Source organism: Taudactylus pleione, unplaced genomic scaffold, assembly GCF_031769625.1.
Source record: "Taudactylus pleione unplaced genomic scaffold, aTauple2 ptg000276l, whole genome shotgun sequence".
In the NCBI taxonomy this organism is placed as follows: domain Eukaryota; kingdom Metazoa; phylum Chordata; class Amphibia; order Anura; family Myobatrachidae; genus Taudactylus; species Taudactylus pleione.
Window position 1 is genome coordinate 11,506,945 of NW_028284678.1, and position 23,895 is coordinate 11,530,839.

At 45.5% G+C, this 23,895-nt stretch overlaps 1 protein-coding gene across 1 annotated transcript in view; it reads left to right on the forward strand.

The window, feature by feature from the left end:
* The first annotated feature begins 290 nt into the window (after positions 1-290).
* Positions 291-23,895, forward strand: part of HUNK (hormonally up-regulated Neu-associated kinase) — a 68,705-nt gene continuing 45,100 nt past the window's right edge. The window contains exons 1-2 of the mRNA XM_088481647.1: positions 291-413; positions 20,946-21,186. Coding sequence (XP_088337773.1) covers positions 310-413; positions 20,946-21,186 — 345 coding nt within the window. The 5' untranslated portion in view covers positions 291-309. The remainder of the gene's footprint in view (positions 414-20,945; positions 21,187-23,895) is intronic.

The window sequence follows — 23,895 nt, forward strand, 5'->3', positions numbered from 1 at the left end:
TTTCATTGTCTCACGCTGTGCATGATCACGATGTACATATCCCCACTATTTTGTTGTCTCCATCCTGTGTTTCTATCCAACCGTTGCCAGGCAACAGGAAACCAATGTCTGTTTCCCTGATCTATAACATGGCCTCTGTTAATATGCAGGAAATCGTGCAATCTAAGTTGATAATGTGACTATTTCTAACCAACCAGAGCCATCGAGCATTGTATTGTTGACTGTATCTGGATTTCTTATATGTGAAAGAAGCTGGATACAGGGCTGCACATCTACCGATGCAGCTCAGCTAGTCACATCTCAGAAAACATGGTTGTCCTAACTACCCTCAGATCACCTTGCATTAATGAGAACAATGGAAAAGAACAGCTACTCTTGGACTGGAGTGTGGAAGAGGATGAACTGGGCAACAAGTAAAGTTTTGTTATATTATTATTATTTTTTATTTTTTTTTAAGTAATCCGGCATCACGTGCTCTATATTTTTATATTATATATTAGATGTTGTGCAAGATTATTTTCCTGCTCAGCTACATTGTGTCGGTCGCAATACTTTCTCTGTTTCATGTCGTCATCCTGTTCATGCGCACTACATGTGAATTTTACGGTGGCACAATATTTTGTTTCTGCTCCCTACTATTGTCTGTGCAACGTAAGGCATATGAGTTGGACATTGCATGCTCCTGGGCAGCTAAATTGGCATGCGCTTGCTTTCAGCTTGCAGAGATCTAATGCCCAATATTTAACAATGCCCCCACCCAGCGAAAGCGCAGTTGCACAAACATTACAATGGTGCACGGACTAGACAAAAGAACAGCCTAATGCAACATTCAGTGCTTCAGCTTTCTCACAGTATGACACCACTCGGCTTTTTTGACTTCTTGGGTGCCACGTTGCCAGCTCTGTGTAATGTCTTCTCCTTAGTGACAGCATGGCATGACTCCAATTTGTACTGAATGAGACACTACACCCCATCTTTTAAGACTATTGTGTATTGTCACTGATTTCTAATGTTGGGCATACACAATACAATTATCTGTCAGATATCTGTCCAATCTGGCTGGTTGCAATAAAAACCTGGTAATGTATGGGAGCAAATGACAGTCGATCATTTGGTTTTAAACATTGAAAAAAGGATGAAAAAAACAATTGTTCAAATTAGTTACATTTGTGTGTTTTAATTTTAACCAATTTGTCTGAATGACCATTTTCGTCTGTTTTCCAGTGTTTGTGAGCAAATGGATGATTGTCATTTGCTCCCATACATTACCAGGTTTTAATTTCAACCAGCCAGATTGGACAGATATCTGACAGATAATTGTATAGTGTATGCCTAGCATAAGATTGGCTTCATTTAGAAAACGATAATTACTAGCAATTATAACAATGATAATAATAGCAGTATTTTCATAGATGTGAGTTGTGCAGGCACCGCTGTAATCCTGACCCTGTGCTTGCATTACCAGTATCCCTCGAATGGTCCTCTGCAAACACTTACTTAAGTCTGGTTAGTGTTTTCAGTGTGAGTTTTAAATATTGTACCTTTTAACCAGGGACAAGCAGCAGAGCCAGTTAAGGTTTGGGAGCAAAAGAAAAAAGGAGCAACCTCACCTTGACAAACCATATTGTAATGCAAAGTGTATATATATATATATATATATATATATATTTTTTTTTTATTTTTTTTTTGCATGCAGGGTAAATACTGGCTGTTTTTGCATGTAGCCCACAAATGCTGGACATCTTTATTTTTACAGTGCAATTTTAGAGATCAGCAAGGAGGAAGGAAGATATGCCCTCCTAGCTCTTTTATTTATCTGCCCCACCTGCAGTGCAAAATGTTTTGCCAAGGTGCAAATTTGCTCCTTTTTTTCTGCTTAGCTCTCAAATCTCAATCAGCCCCAGCATGTTCTACCCTCCTCATTGTAAGTCCCGGCAGTAGAACCGATGTATGAACTTTGCATTTAAATGCAAACTTTGCACTGAATCAGGGCAACTATAACTTTTATCTCTAGTATCAGGTAGACATGAGAAGAAGTCTCTGATTGGTTGCTACTGTTGAATGCCAATTTTGTGCCTAGATGCAATAGTGTGAATGAACTGTAGTGTGTGGCAGAAGTGAAGGTTATAACTAGAACGGAAAGTTTACAGTAGGGGCTTGCAAAGATTTTCTGCAGCACCGATCAGTGTCTCACAGCAACTGATGGCGCATGTGGTAGAATAGAATTTAAAACCAGACATGTGGAATAAGCCTGCAGAATGCCTGCAACCGTTGCTAAAGCAACAGGTATCTGAATTAACTGTAATGTGTCAGGGATCTTGTTTTAGCATCATATGTGTGCAGTTTTCAAAGACTGATCTAATCAGCCCAAGCGCAAGTCTGGCAATGGAATTGCTCATTAGACAATATCTGAGTTATGTGCTCCTAGACTCCTAGGGGTACATGTACTAAAGTGAAAGTGTTAGAAGTGGAGATGTTGCCCATAGCAACCAATCAGATTCTAGCTATTATCTTCTAGAAGGTGCTTTTTAAATGTTATGTAGAATCTGATTGGATGCTATAGGCAACAACTCAATTTCTGAAAACTCTCACTTTAGTAAATTTACCCCTAGAGCCTATGTACTGCCAGAATGTGAGACATTAACAGACCTCAGAATATGGACCAATAGATCACAATGAAAACCGCTGTGTCAGTGCTCACCATATTGACTTACAGAGCATACACCTTCACTTTTTTGTACAAACTTATGTGTACACTCAATTATTACCTGGCTGACCTCTGTAGAATTACCTTCCTATAGCCCTAGCGGCCCATGTCACTGCTATGGAGTTCATTGACCATAAGGACCATAACTGATAGAGGGAACATGGTTCTATGGGCCCCTACTGTCTGGCTGCATACCAATTTTGGGAAGCAGTCACCTTCTGGAGTCATCAAGCATAATATAAAGCAGGAGTTGCCAACCTCAGTCCTCGAGAGCTACTAAAGGCCCCCATACATCTGCAAAGGATCATCACAATGTGATCGGAAAACGCTGATCCGGCGGTCGGAGATGCCGACCGGCGGCCATCGATGTTCTGCAATTCGTCGCAGGATCAGTGAAATTTTACATGTTAAATTTCACCAATCCGCCAATCACGATAATTTTTTGATGGTGATCGGCATATCCGTGAAATCCAACATGTTGGACTTCAGCGATCCTGCGATGCCGGGTTGCAGGATCGCTACATCGCGACGATCTGTCGCAGACATATGGGGGCCTTAACAGTTTACATTTTCCAGACCACCTAGCTGGTGCACAGGTGTAGTCATTACTCACTTAAGGGGGGCATCCACTACATGATTTTAGCAGGCGATTGAACGATAATGACGTCGTTATCATCAATCGTTTAAAAATCGTTTATAAATCGTGCAGTGTTTGGTCGTTAACGATCAACGATGTGCGCTCCCGCCGGTCGCTTGATCGTCTCATCAGTCGACTGAACACGCAGGTCAATTTCACTTGATCTATTAAAGATCGTTTGCAAATCGTTTGCAAATCATTCAGACTGAAAGATAAAATTTCAATGGAAAAAATCAAGGGGAAATCGTTAATAGAGACTGGACAGGGAATAGATCGTCTAGTGGGTGTGCCCCTTTACACATTTGGAAAGATCTACAGATGGAGCTAATTATTTCACTTGTGATTCTGTGAGGAGACCTGGAAAACATGTACTGTTGGTAGCTCTTGAGGACCAGGGTTGGCTACCCCTGATATAAAGTATATTTTGGGCAATGTGCCGTATTGCTCAATGTATTTGGTAATAATCTTTGTGGGTGATGCAGAACTTGTGTGTCTGACTTTAACAATGGAGTGGGGCTGGTTTCAAGGGACAAAGACTAAGAAGCTTCCACTGCGCATGACACAGACGGGACAGATTAGGACATTACATAACAGATAATCACGTGACACTTGTAGACTGACTGTATGCTAGTGTGATAGCAGGGAACTGTGATCTGCTAGTTAGCAAGGAGTGTCACTTTATTTCAGCATATACTTTCAATCAATATTATAAAACAGTTTATTGGAGCATTGTGAATGTTTAGCAGCCTACACACTGATATATTGGCAGTTAAACAACAATGTCAGGTCACAGCTAACGCAACCATGTTTGTGATATGTCGGAGCTCACCATCGCTCCTGCTCCTAACAGATGGGGTGAATAGCAGCCCCATTGGCTCCCAAAGCGTTTACTTGCAGCGGATGTAAGTAAATGGAGCTACAGTGTTTCCTCGCAATTCTTTCGGATCACAAGTGCAAATGGGTATGTAGGTATGAGGGTCATTGTAACCAATGAGATTAATTTCCATACCCATGTACATGATTTTACTACAGTTAAACAGTGACAGTAAAAGTCTTGACACCAGTGAGTAAGGGCACTTGGGGAACTGTAAGTTCATCACCGTGCCCACTAGGCGGTGCTAGTGCATAGCATAAGACAGCCAGGTGTGCCAAGACTGCAGGCAATGCGGGCTGATCAGAACATGATGGCAGGGACACAAGCAGAAGGACTAGAAGGATCGTTTCCTCCGTGTGCCAGGATATCTTGGAAATCAAATCAAGTGTATTTCTTTTTAGTACATTTTCTGTTAACTCCAGAATTTCAGATATCTCATGGAAATGCGCAAAAGTAACATCGTGCATAATCGCTTCCCATGCCCGTAGCACACAAAAGAACAATTTCACATATCTCATGTAACATAATTGTGTTAGAAATTGATTTTTTTTTCATATAGATTTGCCAGCAGCGATGCCCAGGAAAAGTACTTTGCAAGTCTCAAATCAGATGCCCCAGCCTACTTTTGTAAAACTTAAGTGTTGGCCCCACTCATTAAACAGGTAACCCAGAAGGTTTCACTGAAATCTCCTGCTTACTGGTCAAACCCGAAGAGGAACGTGGTCCTCACACAATAGCACGAGGGCCCCCTAATTTCCCAATTCATTAAACCCCGAAAAGACATTATTTTCGGAATTTGATTGTGGGAACATACGCCATCTGCAGACTGCACCAGTTCTCAAAGCTCTGCTCCTTCCTAACAGGGAGTCCGGGGTTGCGTAGAGGGATCCCCCTGTCCCCATTCGGGTCCATTCGTTACCCGTCGGGTATCCCCATATGCATGTGCACTAGCACGGCCACGTCAGACCCAGAAGTGTTAGCTTTCAATGCTACGGAAGTAGCGGAGATAGAGATCATAGGGACCACTCATTTTCCGCTCTCCCTGCACTGGTGCAATGTTGAATTTTCCAGTGTTTTAGCCACACATGCCTACCCTCCCGGAATTCGCGGGAGGCTCACGATATTTCGGGTAACCCCCCACACCCCCGAAAGGGTAGGCACTTCTCCTGCATTCTGCCCACCTCCTAGTGAAGTGGGCAGAATGGGGAAAAAATTAGCGGGGATGGGCTGTTCCGAGCGTTGGGGGTGGGGCCCCCTATTTTAAATATGCATAATCGCAGGAAATTATCATGATTGGGCGGTGCTTAATGACGCAATCCGGTCGGTCCCGTCCCTAACTTCATTTCCCCGGACTTCTCCCAGTGAGGAAAATGTAATAGTCGGCAAGTATGGTTCGCACTCTTCAAACATCGCACTGTACATAATGATATGCTCCTGTTTGTCCCATTGATTGTCCTTTGGCAAGATAGGTCCGATCTTTAAATACAATTTTCTAAGCCATTGATCTAGTGAACAGATGCAGCTCATTGCATTTGGGGACAGATGTATTATAGGGCCTGCTTCAGAGATGCAGTGGTTCCAAAACTCGGTCCTCAAGGCACCCTAGCTCCAGGTTTTCAGGATCTCCATACTTAAGCACAGGTGATATAATTAGCACCTCAGTCACTTTGATTATACCATCCATTCACAAGCATGGATATCCTTAAAACCTGAACTGTTAAGCCGCGTATCCACTTGTTGATTTTATCGTTAGCGTTTAATCGCTCATCAATCGTGCATGAATCGGACACAAAAATGTTGGAAACGACCAGCGAAGCGCACTCCACCGCTGGTAGTTTCCGACATCAATGCCGATAACGACAGATTGGCCATCTTCGGAGATGAGGGAGGGATATGTCGTTCAGTGTAGGCAATACAGGGGATCAGGAACGACTGTACGAATTACAATGACGTAATCGTACTGTCGTTCCAAGATCTAGTAGTGGATACGCACCTTTAGGGTGGCCTGAGGATAGAGTTTGAGAAGCCCTGCTCTAAAGCATAGAGAAGTTGCCCATAGCAACCAATCAGCTTCCAGCTAGTATTTACCAAGAGCATGATATAAAATGCTAAAAGGTTTGAGACATCTCTCCCTGGGACTTGTGCACAGATGAATATAAGCTTGTGCATACGGCATTTTAAAACTGTGTGCCTGGGTAAAATGTATACTGTATACAGATGTGTCCTCACTCGTCTTTTCTGCAGTCGCGCCAAACAGCACCTCTCGGCACACCTGGTCCCATGAGACTCTGCTAGCGCCAGGTGTCTTTTTGCATCTTTTTTTATTCCCCCGAAAATGCGTCCAAGTCACAATGCACCAGGAGACTGTGCTGAATTAATGCGGCACTTGTATACCTGTGTGCGGCTGAGTGTCCCAATCAGCACGCAAAGTGCTACGATGCAGCGGCCTCAGCTTTTTTCCCACGCCAAGCTCCGTTTACAGACTCAGTTGCACGCAGATATACAATTGTCACGTATCAAATGAATCAGCATCCTGGTGCGTCCTAGTCACGTTGCAATGTGACTTAGCCACATTTTCGTAAAAAAAAAAAAAATACCCCCGACGCTAGCAGAGTAGCACGGAACCTGTCGGCTCACTCATGTCAGGCAAGTTGCGCTGCATGGCGTATTGAGGCTAAATGTTTGAGGACACATCTGTATGCGCAAGTGGTTTGCTACTGCTTATCATCCTCAGTATACCCTATACTAGGTGCAAATGATACGTCTAGCAGTTGCGTTGACGCACCCAGGGGCGCAGAGAGTCTGGGGCCAGGTTCAGCCGCTGTCCCCAGTTGCAATGCTGCTGAGGGGGACAAATGTACCACTCTGCAGCGCGGCGTTTAGTTATTTATTTTGGAAGGGGTGTGGCCATGTCTCCCAGATTTGGTCATGCCTCCCCACAGTACCCAGGCCCCGTTCAGCTCTCGGTGGCCCTGGAATTTTGCCTAGGTACGACTGCCCAGTTACGCCTCTATAGTAGAGTGTAGATGTGTAAATATAATTTAGCATTCTGGGGGACCCTGCGATCATTTAGTGCCTACACAGTACACACACGTGAGTAGCACATCTATTACTGTACTAGATCCTGGTTAGTTAGTACACATGGATGACAGTGTGCTACGCCATACTTAGATACTGCAGCAAATCTTGTGTAGACTAGGACAAATTGCACCAGAACACTGGCTATAACAATATTTGCAACACAATGTTTTATAGTCATAAAAGAGCTATTGTCTCCAGTAACTCATCCACTTTCCCTGGGATTCCATGTTTCCTTATCACCAGTGGATTGCCCAGCGTGTGCCCTGTTATTTCAGAGTGGATATATACGTCAGGGGCTGCGCTCTTCTAAAATAACCCCAGTCCTATAATTCTCCGCTGTGCTGTATAGAAATGACTGTGATTTTGTACAGGCACACTCAGTAATACTAACTTACATTTTCCAAGCTGCTTCTCAAAGGGCTACATGAGTACAGCTGTGTATTATTCATCTGCTGTAAATAAGTATGAAATCATTCCATGCTGGGTAGCAAAAAATAAACAGTTCCCCTTTGTGTCCTCTGTATTGTACGTTCTGCAAGTCTTCTACATTTAACAGCCTTTCTATTCTTTCCGAAAAGGCTTCAGTATTCTAAGCAGCAATAGAGGCCTGCCTGCGATAGTTCTTTCGGCAATAAAGAAGTAACAGCATTAACGGTATGCCTCGTAGAACATGGAGAGAACAAGAGATGAGCACAGTTTTCAAAGCCAGATAAATTTGCCCAATTGTACTTTGGGCTGTGAAATTCCACAAGTATTTCCAAGGCCTAAGTGTTCGGCGTGGAATTGCCCCTGTCACATTCAGTCAGTCTGCCCATGCAGGGCACAGGGGCACAAATGCAGATGCCCTATGGCCTGTAGAGCCGCCTGGAGTGTCAATAGGTTGTTCCTGACAGTTTTGCCCAGGCAGGCTTCCCTAGGACGCTCTAGGAACTATTCTTGCCTTCTCTCCCAGAACGTCTAGCACCCTCCTGAAACTTGGGTGTCTCTCCAGGGTGCCCAGAAAATTAGTCAAGTCTCCTGGAGGCTGCTCTGCCTCTGGGAGGCTTGATGATGCTGAATCTTGGTCCCACCCACGCATTACAATGACAGTAGCCACGGCATTGTACAGAAGGGTCGGGTCCTTGATTACACCGCACCACCACTAGCCTGTACCACGCCCCGCCCCCATGCCGCTCATTTGACTGCGCCATGCCCAACCGCATCATCCACTTGGCTTCCCCTTCTCCACCTGCCAGCCAAAAGTATGAACAGAGTGCAGAATGCCATTCCATGCAACAAAACCTTGCATCACACCTATGCAAATCTGTCTGTTCTGCGTGCTGTGAAATCCGATATGTGCAGAATTGTGCAGCAACTTCTCCCATCTCTGACAGAAACTAATGATGACATAGATTCTTTACAAAACCATTGTAGTGTGCACCTCATGCCACTAGATGGCTGTATAGTTGAGGCATGAAGAAAACTAGAGAACACAAGTGGTTTTAAAATCATAGGGCTCTGCTTATGAGGCAGACAATGGGCCTGATTCAGCAAGGAACGCAAAGGAGAGAACGCACGCACTCGGCCGATGTTTTCAGCACTGCGCAGTGTGCGAACTAGCATTTTGCGATGGGAAATGCGTTTGCAGAGGCTACGCAGACCCCTGGCACAGTGATTGACAGGAAGTGCCGTTTGTGAGTGGTGACAGGGGTTGGTCGGGCGAACGCAGGCGTGCCAGTGCATTGGGACGGCGTTGCAGGGGCGTGCATAAATTATCCACTGCAATACCATACGCAGCCTGAGGCCTCATAGTGTGACCTGAAGTTAGCAATTCCTGAGGGAGGTCTGACCTGCCTTAACTGTGTGTATGGGTCCGATGTTACCGATTATTTCGCTATATTGTCCAAGTATACGGTTGTGTATAAGGGGAAGTGGAAGTCCTTATGTTAAAATTTGATCACAATGCGATTGCAAACATTTGCATTTCACTGCTAATATTAGGACCTGCAGTGCATGCGTTCTAGCAGAATAGCGATCCTTGCTGAATCAGGCCCTATATCCTTATATTACAGACATGCTTCCTGTGCAGAAGTTAGATGATGAAGTATTATTCTTTGTTCCTGAAAATCAGAAAGCAATCTTTATATTGGGCTGATCAACTTCACTTTACGACATATTCAAATATTCACTTAGGTTCTATGCCCAAAGCGTTGCAGGAGAAGGATGAGTCTTACCCAGAAGGGAAACCTGTGGCTATTAGGCTACATCCACACCTAATTATATTTAGGCATGCAGGTAATCTCAGCACTCCTGCAAAAAGGGTCAGTGTGTAGACATAGCTTAATATAACATAACAGACTACAAATGATAGTATACCCTAGCTGGGAATTCTCATAGGAGCCTTCTTCCCATGTCAAATGTCTGTGTTGTAACAGCTGGTAACACTCAGTAATGATCCTGCCATTGGAAAGAGAATCAAATTACTTCTATCTACCACAGGTTATGGTTTGTCTCCTGAAATTAGCTTATACGTGTAATTAAGATCTGCTCTCTTTCCACATTTAGAAACTGACAAACAAACTTAAAATAAGAACTCGTCCAGATTAATTAGTTTATTTCTCATACACAGGTAATTAAAGAGTAATCTTTCATAAGCAACAGAACTACAATTCTATCTGACATGCAGCTTCCCCTGGAAAAGCTAATGTGAATTAATTTATACCTACAGTACATTGTGAGCCATTTGTTCTCTGTAATATCTCAATTACATGTTTTAAAGAGAGGATAATTATCTGTTAAAAGGCAGCCTTGTGTGTTCTACATACTGCAAATGCATGTGTAGTAGTTTATTGTTGCTTCCTGCCTGTGCAAAGCAAATATCATTGTGTCCAAGTTGATAACAAAATTCTGGTTCCTTCTCAATATCTCACTATAGTAGTCAGCCAAGCGTCTCACAGCAGAGCGTGGGGCTGAGGGATGGGTCACACAGCAGAGTGTGGGGCAGAGGGATGGGTCTCACAGCAGAGTGTGGGGCAGAGGGATGGGTCTCACAGCAGAGCATGGGGCAAAGGGATGGGCCTCACAGCAGAGCATGGGGCAGAGGGATGGGTCTCACAGCAGAGTGTGGGGCAGAGGGATGGGTCTCACAGCAGAGCATGGGGCGGAGGGATGGGTCTCACAGCAGAGCGTGGGGCGGAGGGATGGGTCTCACAGCAGAGCGTGGGGCTGTTGGATGGGTCTCACAGCAGAGCGTAGGGATGAGGGATGCATTTCACACTAGAGAGTGTGGGACTGAGGAATGCATCTCACAGCAGAGTGTGGGGCTGAGGGATGGGTCACACAGCAGAGCATGGGGAAGAGGAATGGGCCTCACAGCAGAGCATGGGGCTGTAGGATGAGTCTCACAGCAGAGCGTGGGGCTGAGGGATGGGTCTCACAGCAGAGCGTGGGGCTGAGGGATGGGTCTCACAGCAGAGCATGGGGCAGAGGGATGGGTCTCACAGTAGAGCATGGGGCTGTAGGATGAGTCTCACAGCAGAGCGTGGGGCTGAGGGATGGGTCTCACAGCAGAGCGTGGGGGTGAGGGATGCATTTCACACTAGAGAGTGTGGGACTGAGGAATGCGTCTCACAGCAGAACATGGGGCTGAGGGATGCAACGCATAGCAGAGTGTAGGGCTGGGGGATGCGCCTCACAGCACAGCGTGGGGATGGGCAATGCGCCTCACAGCAGAATGTGGGGCTGAGGGATGCGCCCCACAGCAGAGTGTAGGGATGGGGGATGCACCTCACAGCAGAGCTTGGAGATGGGGTATGTGCCTCACAGCACAGTGTGGGGCTGGGTGATGTTCTCACAGCAGAGTGTGGGGCTGGGGGATACGCATCACAGCAGAGTGTGGGGATTCGGGGATACGCCTCACAGCAGAGCGTGGTGATTCGGGGATGCGCCTCACAGCAGTGCGTGGGGATTTGGGGATGCACCTCACAGCAGAGCGTGGGGCTGGGGATGCATCTCACACGGGTGCCCTGACATGGTAAATTGCTGCGGTAGGACATTGTGTATCGCTGTTATAATCTATGATAAAGAATGTCAATTACTGCAGCTACATGTTAAATGCACTAAAACATTATTTTTTTATTTAAGAAAAGAACACCACAAAATACTACAATACAAGTTCAATAGGAGAAATATCTATTATTTAGGTATCACTGTCTTACTGGGAGTGGGAGCCGCCATATTGCGCTTCTAATCGTCAGAGACTTTTCTAGTGAGTACCAGCTACACAGGGGGCCCGGCCCCAGCAGCTGTGTGACCCTGTATGTAGCTCTACCCGGTGCTGCTCCAGAGGAGAATGACGCAGGGTCTGTGGTCAGCAGCATTAAAACATGACAGACAAATGCTCACTGCAAGAGACACAGCAAACAAAACATATCTGCAACATGTTCCTACATGATACAAAGATCATACATCCAGCTTGTTGTTCTCTGCTACACGCGCCTTTGTCTGTCACTACATTCTTACAGACAGAGGGCCTGATTCAGCACGGATCACAACTGCGATCGCAGCTGCGTAATAGCACACAATGAAGCTGCGACAATATGCTAATGTCCGCCACCGCTCAGGCAGCATAGAGATGCCCACTACTGCTTTCTCACATCCGTAATAGCCCACAGTCCTGCGTATACATCTGTGACATCGGCCCCTCACGTCCAATTACAGCAGCTCTGACCTGTCTAAGAAACTGCAAGTCTCGCCGCACGCAAAGCCAATCGCAGTGGCTAATTTATGCACATCCACGCAACGGCGTTCAAACGGACAGGCACGCCCTCGTTTCTGCAACCACTCCCCCTGTCACCACCCCTAAACGCTCACGAGCTGTCACTCACTCTGCGATGGTTTCCCATCTGCGTGCGTAATCGCAGTGCGATCACCGCGCACACTAAGTGCGATGCATACGCAGTACACGACAATCGGCCGACCTGCGTACGCGGTGGCAATTGCGATCCGGGCTGAATCAGGCCCATAGATATAATAAGAAATTAGATCCTTCCGAATTCTCAGTTTAGCCTCACTCATGTACGTAAGCATCAGGCCGTCTTTCTTTCATGTGTCCCATATGTTGTCTTTGAAGCTTATTTATTACATTGGTCAAAGTTCACCTATAAATGCAAAGGTGCAAGGTGCGTCCCATTAGAAGTATTAGAAGAATCAGGAAGTGTTGGGACAAGACTCTATGTTACAGGTTCTAGGGAATTCAAGCCCTTTTGCAGGGAGAATATGGGGGTTCTACCTATCATTTTATAGATTGTACTTGATAAATGTTACCTCCAAGCTGATTGGCTGCCATGGGCAACTTTTCCACTGGCCCACTCCTTGATACATCACCCCCAGAGCATAGTTGCCTACCTTCTAAAATCTCAGGCAGGAAGATGGCAACGGGGGCGGGGCCTGACAAGTCACGTCATTAAGCCCCGCCCCTTCACTGTAAAATTGCTGCGATTGGCTGTAATTTGCATAGGGGGTGGGGCCGAATGACGTGATTCATTTATAATCACATCTTAAGCCCCGCCCCCTACGCGGAGACCCGCAATCGCCGCGGGAATTCTCTTCATTCTGGCCACTTCTTTAGGAAGTGGGCAGAATGCGGGAGAAATGCCTACCCTTCCGGGGGTGCGGGGGGTTGCCCGAAACATCGGGAGCCTCCCGCGAAAACCGGGAGGGTAGGCATGTATGCCCCAGAGGCTTGTGCCTTCTGGTAAAGCAAGGAATGTCTCTTCTTTTTTTTGTTGAAAAACTATTTCTATTAGTATTGTAAGAACAAATAAAACAGAGATTAGTTATGCACAGAACATACAAAAATAATACAGTCAAATACAAAATAGGAAATACAATAAAATATATTCAAAGATTATGATAAAACCGTAACAAACAGTACAATTACTTTGAAACTATAGATCCAATACCATCTTTTTAATTATATATCAACAAAATAGAGAAAAAGAAAAAAATAGAAATTATAAAAAGAAAGAGGGAAAAAATAAATAAAGTTACTCTTTGATTAGTATAATGCAGTACACTTTCACGAGTGCAAAAGAAACAGAGCTTGAATATCATAATACAATACACTTATCTATGTAAGATTTCGCATCAATGACCACGAAGTGTTTTCAAATATTTTCATTATATATGTCACATTTTCCGGAGGGAGATAGTCCAAATATAACTCCCATTTCTTGAAGGTGCAATCCCTTTTTCTATATCAATTAAAGCCCTCCTCTCAAAATATAGGATAGAAAGTAGTTCAGTTCTCACCATACTAATCGATGGTGGGTTCGGAGATAACCAGTTTTGCAATATAGCTTTTCTAGCTATTGTAATCAGTAAAGACAAAAAAGAGATATAGGGCCTCATTCAGAGGCGGTCGGAGGATGCAAGCGGTCGCTCAGAAACTGGGCGGCCGCTTGCATCCTGACCGCCCGCCTCTGTTGCGGTCGTTAGGCTGTGGGTTAACACCCACAGCTCTAACGACCGCTCCGGTGATGGTCGCGATGGTCATAGACCATCGCGACCATCGGGGCTTACGACGAGACCCTAGGGTAGGTTCTCCCTTGTCTGTCTGACCCGGCTCTGTCTGACCCGGAAGCTCTCCACTGACATCACTAGTGATATCAGTGGGGCCTCCCCCAAACGGTAGGCGTTCCCATGGGAATGCCTCCGTTTGGGCTGCCACCCCCCCGGCCCACCTTCCAAACGGGGCGAGCTGTCAATCAACATCGACAGCTCGCCCCCTTTGGATCGAGACCCGCTACGACCGGCGCTGTCGGTCGTAGCGGGTCTCATGCATGCGAACGACGGCGCCGGCGCCATCGTGCGCATGCTCTGTGGGGGGCCATCGACCCGGTCCGAGCGCATCAGCGCTAACGACCGGGTCTGAATGACCCCCATATTCTTTAGGTAAGGATGTCTGAATCCAAGATGTAAAGTCTACTAGTAACAATGGAGCCCAAGAAAAAAGTAAATTAAGTTTAGTCACATCCACAATAAAATTATGAAGCTTACAGCAAGGAATGTCTCTTCAACCGATATTCCCATTTAAATAAAGCTGCCCTGCAAAATTAAATGTTGTTTTTCCACTATAGTGAAAAAGCAATGAGCTCTTGAGCGCCCAGTCCACACTTAGCTAGAAATCACCCCAATATACCCAACTCAACCCATCGACCATTGCAGACTCTTGAAGTCATGCCATCTTAGTCTGCAATGCATGTGCCACCTAGGCACGTTCTTGTTTCCAATGGCTCATCCTCTGTTTAATTACATCCATTCAGCTGTAGCCACCCGGAAGCTTTGTCTGCAGCACGGCTCCTTTGCGCAAGTTTCTGGCCTTCGTTGTACATGTGCACTAAATAACCATCGATTGTGCAATGGCTGCATCACTGCCACTATCAGACATAATATAATAAAATCGCATTCTCAATTAACATTTCAGCGGTGGAATGGAATGTACTACATAACACATCGCAGGTTTATTAGAATTCTCACCCGAACAGTGTTACTGTGTCGCTCGACAAGCGCGATCACACGCTTTAATGTGCAAGCGAAGTGTCTGGAACTAAACACAACTTTAAACGCTAGACTTCTAGCTTTCTACGCAAATGTATATCCCTTATCTGTGACATACTGTACAACATAGAGTTTGTGTTTGAATCTTTTTTTTTTTGCCATCACTCAAACTGTAAAGTCAATAACATTAGAGCCAGAAACCAGATGATAATCTCAGGGCACAAGCACTAACTTGAGTTAGGGAAACAAATGTGCAGTGCATTTCCATTTAGTTGGCTGACCTGCTTGGAACAGGTCCACCGTCCCCCAACCCTTAAGGCTTTTTACACATTAACGACGCATCCCATGGTGGGAGGGCTCATGTATATAGCTGAACCTTGCACTTCACAAATGATCAACAATAATGAGTTTTCTCACAGTCCCTGTGCTAAAGTATTATTGAGTGAGGCGATGTATACTTTACTACACATTGACGTTTGCATTTGTTTTACACACACTTAACTTTTCCTTTAGAAGTATGTCTTAAGCTCAAAAGTTTAACATCAGTGTATATGTAGCATTATTCAGCAGGAAACTAAAAGTTCATAAAATAAAATAGAAATTGTGAATGTTATAACCCTTCCAGACATACGCCCCTGCAAATAATACTGATTTTCCACCGAAATCCAGTGTCTGACCCCAAATTTGTAACCCAGTTCTAAAACGGGTCAGACTCAGGACATACCCCTTTTCCACTGCGGCGCCAGTCCAGGTTATTGCTGGATCGCCGCCGTTCACACTGCACACGGGTGGAGTCGAACACTTCTCCCAGAGCTTGGAGATGACATCATATCCAAGCGCCGAAAATAACGGAAGTTCCCATGCTGTAAACGGGACCCAGGTTGGATGACCCAGGTTATTCATGTACACTGCAGGGTTTCACGGATCGTTCCAGTGTTACACCCAGCTTGTCACCTGGGTTGAATTGCCGGGTTACTCGACTCGGGAATCCAACCCTTGCCCCTTTTACACCAAGGAGCTACCCAGGATAACCCCGCGATAATCCGGGTTTTAGCTATGGTGTAAAAGGGGTATAAATGGGTCCGACCTGGGTTTTTCAGCACGGGTGTAACCCGGGTCCCAGCCTAAGAACCCCTTTCACACATGTGCCATTCAGACATAAGCCGGTTGCAAGTCCCGGGAATAACCCTGGTGAATTGCAGGGTAGCAGACTGCAGACCCACTCCTGTCAAACCAGGTCTGATCCTCTCAGACTTAAGCAGGACCTGGGTCGACTTGGCGTGCCCTGGCAAATTCCCGGCTTTTTGACAATATCTGAATGGGGTTTTGATGGATATTTATACTGTTTAAAGTTGAGAGTAATCAGTTATCATGGAGAATGCATCCCTTCATGCACTGGTTACAAGGCTGATATAAATATAAGGATGCATCAACACTGTATTGTACCAATAAGGTCAACACCGGATTGTTTTATTAAGGATTCCGCCTAATGCTGAACTGCATCTTAATAACATAAAAAAAAAATTAAATTAAGTAGGTCTAAGTGATAAAATCTGGAAGTGTCCTGTGCAATAAAACCATTAAAAAAAGTCAGGATTCAGTTGTGTTGTTTTCAGTTAAAACCCGACGCCAGCATCCCGACAGGGTTAGGTTATCGACACCTGCTGGTCAGTATCCTAAGTCCTCTCCCTACCCAGGCCTGCCGAGAGCTGCAGCGGGCCCGGGTAATAGAGGGCATGGCCTAATCGTGGGAGGCGTGGCCATGCCCCCTTCTCGGAAAGAAAAAAGTTTTGCGGGGGGGGCGTTCTGAGCCCCCTCAGCCTGGCGCAAAGCCAGTGGGGGGGGCGCGATCAGTGTGATCGCTCCCCCCCACAGGCATAGGAGACTGCGCAGTCTCCACGGCAGCTCAACACACGCTGTGTGCTGGGCTGCTGTGAGGGAGGGGGGGGTTGGCGCCGGATCCGGGCCCCTCAGTAATCTGTACCCGCTCCCCCCCTCTCGGCGCTCCTGTCCCTACCCCTCCCACCCCGATGCCTAAACCACCTAACCTCCCCCTCCCCGCACCCTAAACCTAACCCTCTCCCCTTAGTGCCTAACATTATTCCTCCCCCTAGTGCCTAACCCCTAATGCTCCCCCTAACCCCAGTACTTACCTTCGGGATGCTGGCAGTCAGAATGCCGGCGCCGGGATTCTGACAGGTGTTGGGATTCCGGCGCCGGCATTCTAAACGCCGGAAACCTTGCGGTCGGTATTATGATTGCATCCCCTCTATGAACGTCTTGAGATTTTAAATGTATTTGCTCTAAAACTATTTTGACCCTATAAATGACTTTGTCCATATGCTGCAGGGTGCCGCATACATTTTGTTGCACCATAAATAAACCAAAAAAAATAGAACAATGTTGTAATAATATTATTATATATAAAATATTGAAATTATATTCTCATGTAAAATTGCTGGGACTAATCAAATAACTAGTTTCCATTCAGTGCTATTGAAGAGTTATATTTTGAAAATGCTAATCGAGAACCCTTACGTATTGTCTCCAGATGCCTGTTCTCCATCATGTTTTTATGTGCTATTGAAACGTACACTTCCAATTGTTCAACATCTGTATTCAAGCCATACATCAAAACCCTGATGACCTTATGTGGTTGTAGTGTAGTGCATCTTTCTCACTTAGCACAAACCAGATGGATCTCTGATCTCTCACAAACAAAACTCAACCAGGAAACCTGGAATGGCTTCTATACCAAAACAAGACCAACACGTCTGCACACACGTGCAAATGTTTTATGATGTGCAGGGGGTGTTACGGGGTTCTTGCTCAACACATTCCTAAATCCTACTGTTTACACACACGCACAGTTTTGGAATTAGCGTTCAAAGTACCATCACATGGCCATTGACCCGGTGCTTAGGCACAACATAGGGGTCTCCACCAGTAAACACAGACTGTGGAACATTAATGAGCATTAATTAGCAACAGCAACACAGGAAAACATTAAGGAGGTGGATTCAATTCACAATCTCATGTCTATCAGAAATAATGGGCCCCATACATCAGTGACCGACTGTTGCAATTCCCGGATTGCCATACTCTGGGGAATCGGTGAAATCCAACATGTTGGATTTCCCTGATATGCCAATCCTGACCAAAATATGATCAGGATCGTCAAATCAGGGTTTTTTTAACATGAGGAAATGTCCCAATGGATTAGCGATGCCCAACGACCGGCAGTTCCGGTGAAACGGCCGGATGTATGGGGCCCTTTAGCTGCTTACCGCTTTTACTCTACTATCAAAAATATAATGGTCTGGATGCATGATGATGCATCTCGACACTCATCGCAGGCATGCCGGCGTTTATGACGCCGGTATGCATGATGGAAAACGCAATAGTCAGCTTTCTCGGTAAGAGCTGACTTTTGCAAGTAAGGGACTACTAGAGGGACCCAGGAGTCCCTCTGGCTTCCTTCTGCGCATGCGCAGAGAGACGTGCATACCTCGTGGGTGCTGGGAGGGATCTGATTGGATCCTTCTCAGGGTGGAGCCGCAAATAGGAGCCCATAGGCTTCTATTGGGCAACACCATCTGAAGAAGGCGTTGCCCACTGCATCCAAGCATCCATTCTGGGGCTTGGTGCATATGAGAAATGCGGTCAAACCCCCAAAGACTGCATTATCGGGGGTTTGACCGCATTTCTGACATTGGTGCAGCATGGCCAATGTCTACAGCCTTTCCGCTGTGATCACTGATTCATGTTAATCAGGAATAGGACCTCCTCCTATTGGATGCAGGGTGTGCGGTGCACACGGATCCCTGAGACAAGAAGGACCCTGCAACAAGAACAAGGCACAACCACGAGGCAGCCGGGCCTCATATCTCCAAAGAGATCGCCAGAAATATGGCGGCGTGTGCAGAAGACAGCAAAGGCTCTGGTACGCTGCCACCGTTTTTGCCATCTCTGTGCAGCTGCCAGCATCACATTTCTGAGAGGGAGGTGGGCGCAGCAAAAAAAAAAAATAAATTGTTCCACACGGGCCCCGATGTTTCCACATTTTCTAGGCGACAAGTACACTTTAAAAACAAAATAACCAGGGGTGTAAATGCTCATTAGACCTTAGTGAATAGTAGGTTGTGTTAGCACAAATGACTCTAGCACCATTATTGATTAGGCGTAATACACTTTTGACCCTTTTGGTTGAGAAAAAGCAACAGTTGACAACGGAATAGCATTGCCCCACTAAGATAAGTAAAGCATGCTCAGAGAGGCAAGTATTGTCCTCCGCTGGGTCTACTAATGATCAAAGAAGCCCACTGTGTACAATGCCAGTGGGGTTCAATGTTAAATAAAAACAACAGCAACAAAAAAAAAGCTGCATCTTCACAAAAGAATTAAAAAGGCAGCCACAGACTGCCTATCACTTCTGTATTTGCACGCTAATTATAGAGGTGCAATCTCATGCATTTTAATTTACTGCATCCTTTGTTCCTTAGTTTTACTGACTTCTAGACTGATTTCAGATGTTTATTCGCATTGGGGGGGGGGGGGGTTAGTAATGTCCTGCACAAAAATAATGTTAGCAATGTATAGAACATATCAAACCCAATGCTGCATATGGGCAGGATCTGCTGATTGAGTACATATAGACAGACTGGTTGCATAGATGCGTATTTGCTTGGGACCAATATATGGTGTTAGTCAGATCAGCATTAACATGACCCATCACCACATTTAAGTGCCATGCAGTCCAATGAAATCAGCATTCGTGGCCATCTAACAGGAAACCACTGGATTAAAGCACCCACGTTACTTGTAGTGGTTATTTCTGGAGCATGGTTGCATTACGCACATTAAAGAAAAAATAGACAGGGTGGCCTGTAGTTGATATCTAGGAATGCTGAGCCGTATGAAATATAAATATATAAAAAATATATATAAAAAAAAGAAAAAGATTTCGCCCCACATATCTATTTATTGCTGGCCCTACTTAACTCGCCACAGCATTGCACTTAAGTCTCACACAAGCTCCCACGCCACAGCAATAAAACGATCACACAGCCGGTGGTATATATTTGTAGACAGGGGCCTATAAAAATGAAGCCTGCGTACAATTAGCTGGTAAATCACAGCGGCGCTCTGCAGCCACAAGCCCCCCCCCGAGAAAGGCCTGGAACAAAACAAAGGCAAGCGTTTGGAATTAGCGGGGCAACTACTACTTCATCTACCCACCTAAGCGACTGCCACTTTTATTTATAGTATGAAGTATGAACCCATCTCGCCTGTTCCTTTTGCACGTTACATTTATTTGTGGAGACAAAGCAAAGCGTCACTTGTTCTTGCAGGAATCAGGGTTATTTCTAGAATGAGAAAAAATAAATATGTTGGCTTCTTTTCACTCCACACATTTATGTTGGCATAAATTATATATACATATATATATATATATATATATATATATATTATCAACCTGCTTGCACTTTCTACACTGGAACTGCTCTGTTGACCACTGTAATTTATATATTTAGTAGAACTATAGAAGGGATTGAGGACTCAGTAGGAGAGTGTGTTGGAGGAAGCAGAGAGAGGCTTTTGAGCTGAGTGCAGGACTCAGGAGCAGGAGGAGGGGGGAAGGATTTTAAAAGGGGTTTGCACTACAGCACTGTGTGTGTAACTCAGATCACATCTGTTCCCGCCGCCTGTGATGGGATTAAATTACTTCTCTGAGTGAATGAGGCTTTAGACACAGGGAGAGCCTCAGTCCCTGCCTCTCTCTCCTCCAGTCCCTTCCCAATACTCCTGGCTGTGCTGTGCATTCATTCCCACTGCTGCTGCTGGGATTACTACCAGGCTGGGATCATGTGCAGCCACCCACTCCCATTATAGTAGCATCTACTCCATTGATAAAAAGGAGGGAGCATTGTATTGCATGGCTGCAGTTGCTGGACATTACACTGCCCTGTCACTTTGCTGCAACCTCCACAGACTGACTTTGCATGGCTGCCCCTGTGCTGCTGGGGTTACTCAGGGCTGCTGCTAGGCTGCTGCCTGCTCACTGACTGGGGCTGATCGCTACTTGTCTTGTTCTGTGTCCCCCCCAGGATGCCGGCCGCAGCTGGGGACGGGCTCAGCGAATCTCCCCCCAGGTTCCTGCTGGGGGAGAAGCCCCCGGTGCAACTGGAGGACACCTTCCTGCCGGCCTGTGTGAGCACCGTGTCCCGGGAGACCCTCCGCAACTTCCAGCACACCAAGAGAGTGGGCAATTACCTGATCGGGAGGAAGCTGGGAGAGGGCTCCTTCGCCAAAGTGAGAGAGGGTCTACATGTGGTGACCGGAGAGAGGGTATGTTATATCTTCCATGTGTCTGATCCATTGCATGGGGGAGATGCACATAGAGGTGGGGGGCATAGTGCACTTTCATACAACTGTAAATATCTGTTTAGTCCTTTATTAAGGCTGGAATGAAAAATAAAAAAATAAAATTTTATTTATATATATATATATATATATATATATATATATATATATATATATATATATTTTATTGCCATGACTAGTTTTATTATTTTTTATTACTACTATATATTATATTGCTACATATTTATGTACATGCTTTGCAATGTGGTACTACTACTTAGAAAACCCAGCTCCAGTTCATGATTTTACACTTAATATTATTGTGTATATACAGATGTGTCCACATACACCTAACATCAAATAGCCCCTTCCGGAGCGCCGCAGACTTTGGTGGCGATTCAATTCAGCACAATGTGAATAGCGCCAGGAAGGAGCTATTCAACTGTCCCCATTGCGCCTTGCACCTAGTCGGGAGATGGCAGTTACCGTCACCGTTTAGTTGTGGTAACCGGCATTTTCGGACTAAAGTACCGGCTGCGATGCTGTTAGCGTCGTGCTAAGGCAGAAAACCGCAGCGCTGCCAGCACTTAAGTCGGATTTATTCTCGCGCCTCAGCAACAGCGCGGTCAATTGAGTAGCTCCGGAACGCCTTCCTGGCGCTATTCACGCCGTGTTGAATTGAATCAAGCCCTTTGCTACCTATCGGCTTTGAGCACTAGGCACTTTTTCTTAAAGCCGCAATTTTATACCAATTCCTTTGCAACAAAAATACTAAACCTGAGGACCTCGTACACTATGGGGTCTATTCATAAAGCGGTGAAAAGTGCTGTTTAACTGAAAACAGGGCTTTTCGCTGTTTTTGGCGTTTCATAGAGGAGTTATCGTAGCGAAGGTTCTTCCTTCCCCAGTGGCACCCCCGCTTTGTGTATGAATCGCATCACCATACTTTTGTATGGTTACTGCGATTCATAAAGGAACGGAAAGCTCAGCTTTACGTTCCTCTCCTGAGGTACAGATTCGCCATCTGATGATGGGGTTATCTGTACCGCAAGCTGAACACAGCAGGGAACTTGCATACTTCTCTGCTGCCTGCCCGGCACCCAGCGCCTGGCTCCACCCCCTATGCAAAAGATACAGGAAAAAGTCCGCAATCTGGGTAAAAAAAGGGCAAGGGTCAGAGGTCAGACACGAGTGACCTGTGCCATGCAGTGCGCCACGTTTTTTTGTTATGCTTAATATACGACTTTATTTGATATACCAATTCCTTTGTGACTGAGGGGCCTATTTATCAAGCTGTTTTTTATATAAAATTCTGAAGAAACCACAGTTTCTGCATAATTTTATGTATTGTAGATATGCACTAAAAGCACAATGCAGGAGATTCCAAAGAAGTCTCTGGCAAAGTGCTAAATAGCGCAGCAGATTGAAGTCCCCATCAATGGGGACTACGATCTGACCCCTATGTACTAAACTCCAAAAAGCTAAGCTTTTCGATCTCTCTCTCGCAGTCCCAATTTGCCGGGGTATAACTCGCAGGGACAGCAGTTACTGCAACCGCTGTCCCTGCAAGTTCCCCTTCGAGATGGCTACATAATAATCGCAGCAGTACCACGATTATGAGTACATAGACCATAGACCCCTAAGATACTATCTCTAAAGCTGCCTATGCACCTTGCGACGGGGGATTGGACGGCCGGCATATCGGGTGGTCCCCACACACTGTTGTACGATCGGATGGCCGACCGCCTTATATGCCGCCACTGCCCCTGCGCAGATAACGCTGCATGGGACCGCACATCGCATCCGCAGATCAACTGAACCTGCACAGTAAGATCTGGTAGTGCGATGTACGACTCCACGGGTGCACGCACTATCCGATATCATGCCCATACACGGTACGATATAGCAGCGATATCTTACCAATCTGCATGATCGGCTGCTTTATCTCACCGTGTACGGGCACCTTAAGTACTTGGTACACGATAAGCCAATTTGTATGCGATTTAAGATACAAAATCCAGGAAAACGTCACGCCGGGCGTCTTCTGCTGTATTGCGCAAAAAAGCTAAATGTATGAGGACACATTTGTAATATTTTACATAGCAGTTCTGTGTAACTATACAGATGGAGACCAGCCCCTTATTGCCTACGTCCCTATCCTGATGTGATTTAATTTTTATTTAGTAATGACTGTATTTTAATCCAGTCTAGTTTACGGTAAGCAAGATTTGAGTAAACAAAATAAAAAATGTACTTCTAAATATGATAGATTAGTTTACAGGGTTATTGAAATCCTTTTGAAACCTGCTTCGATATAAGGTGCAAACCCCCCCCCCCCCCCCACAGCATTATGTGTACTCTTAGCAACTTTTTGACGTGCGGTTGAGAACATACTATATGAATGCAAACCACCCAGTCCTTGGTTCTAGTCCTTATTTTGTGTATTTACCTATGGAAGATACTGAACATCTGCTTTAATCTATGTGAAACTGTGTTACTACTGGGGGGAAGAGTCGTCCCCTGTCAATCAATGATTTCGCTCCAGCAGTAAATCTATTAAAAAAGCATAATATAGTAAATCAGGTGCGTCTGTAAAGGCTAATTAATTTTATTTCCCAAGAGATCCTGAATCTCTAACCTTTGTTCGGGGTCAAGGCATTGAGACCACAGTCCGCTACTGAAGCCACCCAGCCC